The sequence below is a fragment of the Hirundo rustica genome, chromosome 5 (genome assembly GCF_015227805.2).
Source record: "Hirundo rustica isolate bHirRus1 chromosome 5, bHirRus1.pri.v3, whole genome shotgun sequence".
NCBI classification, from domain to species: Eukaryota; Metazoa; Chordata; class Aves; order Passeriformes; family Hirundinidae; genus Hirundo; species Hirundo rustica.
The window spans coordinates 61967129-61974186 of record NC_053454.1 but is presented as its reverse complement, the minus strand read 5'-3'; the positions used below and the strand labels follow the sequence as shown (position 1 = coordinate 61974186).

General features: G+C 48.8%; 1 protein-coding gene across 1 annotated transcript; it reads right to left on the bottom strand.

Annotated features, from left to right (window-relative positions):
* Positions 1 to 224: 224 nt before the first annotated feature.
* Positions 225 to 5373, bottom strand: MRPL1 (mitochondrial ribosomal protein L1). Its single transcript, XM_040065801.2, has 9 exons — positions 5315 to 5373; positions 5039 to 5144; positions 4149 to 4389; positions 3844 to 3927; positions 3533 to 3604; positions 3223 to 3334; positions 2672 to 2772; positions 1255 to 1336; positions 225 to 499 (listed from the first exon to the last, which is right to left on the bottom strand). Exons 1-9 carry the CDS (start codon positions 5346 to 5348, stop codon positions 336 to 338), a joined length of 996 nt encoding a protein of 331 aa, XP_039921735.1. The 5' UTR covers positions 5349 to 5373; the 3' UTR covers positions 225 to 335.
* Between the last annotated feature and the right edge of the window lie 1685 nt (positions 5374 to 7058).

The window sequence follows — 7058 nt, the reverse complement described above, 5'->3', positions numbered from 1 at the left end:
AGGAGGGAATGGCGGGAGCGCCACCTCCTGGAAGGAAAGCAGCAAACACCGGGAAGAAGAGCCGGGTCTCCAGTTCCTACTCCAGAAAACCAGGTGAGGAAAACACATCGGAGCAAGGTGCATGTTCACACACCCCCCGACAAAGGACATCCAATTCTTCCTTAGAAAAATACATTTGCTCGGTTCTGACAACAGGCTCCTGCTTGTAACAACGTTACACCAAATTTACACATGAAATCCATAGGTTCCATTTATTTTTTGTTTTCACAGAGCATGATTTGAATGACACCATTTGCTTCCCGAGCTCGACCATCAGGTCTACAAGGAAAAAGACATCAGGTACTAACAGATTCTTGGACAGGTTTTTGTTGATCCTCATCAACTGCATTTTCTTCCTCTTTTTCTTCTACTTTCTCCACCTGAGGCAGGATTCCGTCGAGGTTCAGCAGCAAACCTTCACTGGTGGAAGATCTGATAACCAACCTCTGCACAATGGGATCTAGGAAACAAAGGGCACCGCCAAACTGGTCACTCCACCCCTTTCCACGGCCCCAGGCTGACTGCTCTCAGCAAATGTTTTAAATCAAGCCAGTGAAAGAAGACCACAAGAATCAAGCGTGACACTCCTAATCAGTAGAAAAGCTACTCAGACCAGAAAAGCTAATCCTTACTAAACTGAGCTGATGTAAATGGATTTAAATTAATTTAAAAACAAACAAACGAAAAAAAAAAAACAAAACAAAAAAAACCCAAATAACCAAAACACTCCTTTCTGCATCTACTTATATTTCAAGTCAGGCAACCCCTCACAGTTTTTATTTGGGCTTCTCAAGGCATGTGTACTCGGCTTTCTATGGTCTGGTGTCTGCAGCTCCCATCAACAGCATCATGAGGAGAGAGAGAGCCAAGATCTTTCTTCTGGCAGACACTAAGCAAGTATTAACATTAAAAAATGGGGTTTTAGCTTACACAAAGCTCCTTCCCTAAAATTATTTCATGAATCACCATTTCCTCTCCAGCTAAGCAGATGCCCTTGGCTTAAAGTTGACTTGATTATTCCTCTGTAGATCCTTTTGCTAAGGAATTAAAAAAAAAGAAAAGGAAACAGAAACAGCTTTTCCTGTGGAGAAGCAAGATTTTCAGAGATACTTTGAGAACAGAAAGGTAATTTAATGACAATCCAGTAAAGAGCACCCACTTCCCACTTTTGTTTGCTGCAACCTGAACAACCACGTTAGAATGATGACTCCTTACCGAAATTTGATGGCTTGAAGGTGCAGATATCGTGGATAATTGTTTTCAGATTGGCAATTATGTGCTCAGTAGGCATATCCAGCTGCAAAAGGATAACACCAAGTTAGTTGTGGTCATGCTTGGAGCCCAGATGAATAAATCTGAAAGCACTGGTGTTTATGTTTATTCTACGTCGGGATAGATTTCCTTTGTCCGTGTTCCCTGTGAAGGAATGACAAATCCCATTAACAGCCATATCCAAATAACTCAGGGAAAAGAAGTATTTTATACATGCTGATATGCTCACTATTCTCCATATTTCTACTCAGGACACGGAATTCCCGGGCTCTGTAACAACAAGCAGCCTTAAGGGGCGAAAAGTCTTAAAATATCAATATATACACAAGAGCTTTTGCAAAAACCTTATTAAAATGAAGGATCTGGGGAAAGAAGCTTCAAGGAGCAGCTGTCAAAGACCTTTTGGCATCAACTCCAAAAGCATCAACACCTAAAACTGGAGGCATTAAGAGCCTGAACAGAATGAAATCAATCAAAAGAATCAACTCGACAGCTCCATAATGAAGACAGGTAATGCTCAGAGGGTTCCAAGCACTTCAAAATAGTTCCCACATCCAAATGAACACCCCAGCTTCCAAACCAGCTTTCCACGGTAAATCCTTGTGGATGCACACTTCTCTTGCTGTTTCAGGTTTTGAACACTTCTCGCCAGAGCAGCACAAGGTGCTGTAAAAAGGTTCAGGTAAGTTATTTGTTCCCTTTTGATTTCTTAAATAGGTTTGACTCCTTCAACAGCGAGATCCAGAATTGCAACTAGTCACAAAAATACAGACAAGGAGGCCCTTGGAATGCCCGTGCACAGCTCAGAGCAGCTAATCAGAATTAATAAACTCATTAGCCTCCAACACTGCCAGGCAAAGCTTCAGGTACCTCCTATCCTTCCTTCCAGTGCCACCCTCAGATGGAGGAAAACTAAACAGGCAGGATTACAAAGACACAAACCGTAAGGCAAACAAAAAAAAAAAAAAAAAGCTTAGGGCGAAGAAAATAAATTAAAAAACCAAAACTAATGTTCTGTTTCAGGTGTAACACAGACAGTTCTTGCTTTCAACTCCAGTCCACAACTATAGTTATAAAAATTAGAAGTCTTTAATTATTTGGTTAGAGCAAGGACTTTCGGGCTCTCCTGTGCATATCCACCATGGACTTACAAACCCATAGTTTATTTACTTGTAAAAAACCCCAAAGTTTAAAACCAGCTGAAGATGCCACACAACAAAGAGTTCTATTTTCTTCACGGGGTAGTTAAAGAAAATGGTCAAAAGTTTTGAGAAACAGATTGAAAACGTGTTTTTTCCCCTCTTTGAATACCGCAGTTCAGCTCAGGAGAGAAAATTTAAGAGCTCTCCACACAACTTACTCTGGCTACTCTTGTCTTGATTATACTCTCGTCCTCTACCGCGTACTCGTGACATTCTCTGAAGAACTGCAGCATTTTGGGGATGTCGCTGCCCAGGGAGTCTATCAAAAAAGGAAACAACAAAAGCAAAGGAGTTGTCTGAGTAACACCTGTTAGCACTCAGAAGCGTGCCACCAGTAAAGAGGAAACTGAATTTGTTAATTAAGGTGAGTGAACGCCTCTCCAAAATGCAGTTTCACAGACAAGACAACTGTGTCCTCACGGAGATTACAAAAACAGTTTCCATGTTCCCTCCTTCCCCAATTAATCAGGATTAAAAAGCCTAAGGGCAGCTAGCAGGCAAATTAATCTGGGCTCTAATCCCAGACTTGCCTGTTGTATGAAAAAATGGATTCCTGAAGTTACCTTTACCTAAGACAAGTGGTGCAGTCACCTACAGCCTAACACTGAATGGAACTGTACCTCCTCATCAAAAGCCATCTCAGTGGCACCCCTGGGGCTCCATCTCCTCCAGGAATTTGTAAGAGCTCTACCAAAGAACTGCTTCTTACTTCTGCGGGTGCTGGGGTACTTCCGCTTCAGTTTGTTCCTCAGGGGAATCAGCTTGGGTATTATGGCAGGGACAGCCACGTAGAAATCGGCCTGGATTTCATCCTCCAAGATCTGCAACAAACACAAGTCAACAGATCTGATTCCAGCTGACCTATATAAGTGTCCAAGCATAGAAACCCATCTCTCACTCCTCACACTGGCGGCTGCCTCCCAGCTAGAGTTCATGGAATATCAGGCTTCTTCCCCTCCCCAGGCCCCAATGGTGTTTAAACCAAAATATTTATACAATTATTTAAGAAAAATCAATACCCATTTGATTAATTCAACTCCTCCCACAATGGCAGCTCCATGCTCTCGAGCTACTTCAGCTTCTTGCACATTCTGTTGAGAGAAAAAAGTCATTATCACCAGCTGGACCGCCAATTAGGCTGCTGGTCTGCTGTCAGTTGAGCTCACAGAGAGAATTTCAAGCAATTATGTCCAAAGAGTGATCAAATAAACCCGTGGCAGCTCTCTGGGATCACCTCACACAGATAAAATGATTAACTGGCCAAGGGCAGCTGCAGGAGTGTGCTGGACACAAAAGTCCCATGAAAACAAAGGAATCCTGGCTCACCCACCTCTGTGAACACCAAAACCTTGTTCATTTCATCCGTAAAGCGATGGGGGAGAGTGACACTGCTGGAAAAAGGATCCACTCTTTTCTGGCAGGAGAATAAAGAGAAAAATTCAAATGAACAAAATGAAATTATGACTTGTGGGTGAACGACACAATCACAGGGAGCTGGTCCCCTAAATACCAAGAAGAAAAGAAAACTGCAAACGAGGTGAGGGACTGCAGCCTGTCTTCACAATTCGCCCTGTGACAACCACCAAGTCTGCACAGACCCCAAAGCCCCCAGAAATGCCAGAACTCCCAGCCCACCTTCTTCTGCAGTGCCATATCCAGGAACACATTGATGTACACAAACTGCTTGGGGTGGGTGAAGTCCAGCTCCTGGAATCTCTTGAGCATGCCCACGGCCTGCTCCAGCTCGTAGGAGGGTCTCCTGTAGAGCCACGTCAGGTACACATCATCCACGGGCTTGGTCATCAGCGGCCGCCTCCGAGGCGGGGGCTTCTTCACCTTCTCCTGCCTGGTCCTCTTGGCATCTTTTTTGGCAGGTCTAAGAGCAAAATACCCCAAACACGTTGTGAGGTCACCAGCTGGAGAGTTTGGCACATCTTATTATCGCAGTGGAGCACGGCAGCCTGACCTTAGGGAAGAAAGAGTTTTCTCCGCCCTTTCCTGTGGCATTTTGCGTTCAGTTAAACACACCATTCTCATTCTCCTCCCTACTGTCAGAGGGTCTCCAGCTGAGGAAAAGAATATTAAAATAATAACTGGCTACCCCGTTCCTCTATAAGCAAGGGCAAAAGAGTCTGCAGCACCTGAGAACACTTCCTTCTCCTGTACCCAGAGGTCGCTTTTGCTCCTCCCAGCCACTCTGTGTTATTAGAGACGGCAAATTAAACAGTAAAAAGCCAACTGAAGGACAGGAACGGTTCGACGCCGATTCCAGGAGCTCACCAGCTTTCATGGCGACATGCAACCCCGCTAGCACCCCACAAAAGCACAGCCCAAAACCACAGCGACAAGCTTTCCCTGTGCCATTATGACAGAAAACACTTCCTGCGAGTCCAGGCTCTTCTCCGGGAGGACGTGGGATGCCCCCAGGGTCAGTCGGCAGTGGGACCAGCGCTGCGGACACCAAACCCCTCAAACACCACCCGCACGGCCAAGGCAGCCTCCTGGGATGCCGGACCCGCACTCACTTGGCTGCAGCCGCGTAGGACCGGGTGGCTGCGGGGCTCGGCACGGCGGGGACGGCGAGGCGCTGCTCCAGCCCGGGGAGGACCCACCCGCATCGCGGGGCCAGTGCTGCGGGGCAAGAGCAAACATCGCCTCAGACAATCGCCGCGGCCTCCCGCATCCCCGACACGCCCGGGCAGCACCCCCGCCCCGCGTCCCTCAGCGGCCGGTGGAGGCGGAGAGGCGGCGGCGGGCGCGATGCCCGTGCGCCCGTGGGTCCCCCAGCACGACGCCCTCACCTCGCCACAGACAGCGGGCGCTGGGCGCCGCCATTTTGCCGAGCCGCCCTGGTGTCCGCAGGAACCCTTCCCCGCGAAACTCGCTCCCCGAGACCGGGAAGAAGCGTTCCGGCGGGCCCGGGCGCTTCAGCGGCGCGCCGCCTGCCGCCGTCCCCCTCCGCCCGCCGCGCCCGGGCCTGTCGTTCCGCGGGTACCCGGGTTCCGACGCCCCCCCGCTGCCCGGGGAGAGGTGACCCATTGCCGGGGGCTGGTTAAAAACCTCCAGCTCGCTTCTTCACCGGCCTGAAGAGGAGCGTCAGGGCAAACCCGGGGTTGTCTCGTAGCGCTGCAGGCCAAACTGGTCCCCCTTCCCCGAACCAACATGGCGGCGGCTCCTGAGGGCAGTCAGAGCCGCGGCCCTCGGACATGGGGGCGTTTATACCTGTCCAGCCACGTCTGCTTGGCAGAGCATTGCCGTCTAATGCTCAGTATTGTCTGCTGCAAGCCACGTGTAATTCCAAAAAGAGATTTTCTGGTTGCCATCTCACCCCTATTCCGTTGTGGATTGGGTGGGAAAAGAGATGCCTAATTCACTCTCCTGGAGCAGTATCCACTTAAAAAGACTTTTTAAAACCATCTCCTGAGCTGTTCAGATTCACACCACAAACTATAATGGTTAAAGGGGGTTTTATTCCACACCGATGTGCTTTTGACTAAAAAACATTCCAATCCTGTAGTCTTCCCCAATCAGTGTGTGTCCAAGAACTTTTAAATTAAAGATACATGGCCGTGTAAACTTCCACAATCAAACCATGTCCAAGAGTTTTTTAATTGGGCATATATGGCTATGTAAAACTCCCCAATGGATCCGCGTCCAAGGATTTTTAAATCATACACAGGTGGCTGCATAAAACAAGTTATAACAAAACTGTCTTCGTCCAATCCAACTCCTGGCTCAGTGTCCTGGGAAAGGATGGAGATGGGGATGTGTGGGGGCCACGGGAGGAAAAGGAACCCTCCTCAGTTAAAAAGCCTCAGCTGAGGAGGGACAAACATTTGTTTAAAACTCGTGGGGGGGAAAATGAAATTATTTTGGATGGGCACTTGGCAGTGTGACTCCTGTAGAGAGGTGGTGGATGTGAGACTGTTCAATGTGCACCTGCGGCCAGGTAACCTTCACCATCTTCCCGCAGTCCCCTGCGAGCCTCTGGCACTTTACACACGAGGTCTGTGCTGTGGACCTTGGATTTCGGGAGAAACACGGGCTCACGGTTAATGTGCACCCATCGCCAATACCTCACTCGCTCCAGGGCCTGTTTCCTACCAACACCCCTTGCTCCATCCCTGAGGCACTTGCTGCTCTCCGGCCATCAATGAACTTCTGGGGTCCAGCATGAGCTCAGGCAGCTGCAGTAGAAAGCAAATTCCAATTAAAAGCCCCAGAGCCTGATGTCTCGTCCCTCCCTGCGCTCCCCCGACCACTTGTTGCTTGCTTCCACACACACTTCCTACGTCTCCCCGGTGCTTTTTATTTAATTATCTATTTATTTATTTCCCCCCACAGCACCGTTTTCCCTCGTGGGCACGCACAGACCCGCATCCCTCCCCGCGCCCGGCTGCTGCCCGTGTTTTGCCTTTCAGTCCACTTTCCCTCACGTCCGTCCTAGCGGGCACCCAAAGGGATGCTGGCGTGTCTGGGAGGCGATGGGTTTAGCACCAGAGCCGCATTTACCTGCGCTTCCCCGCTCCAGCTGCCCACAAGGAT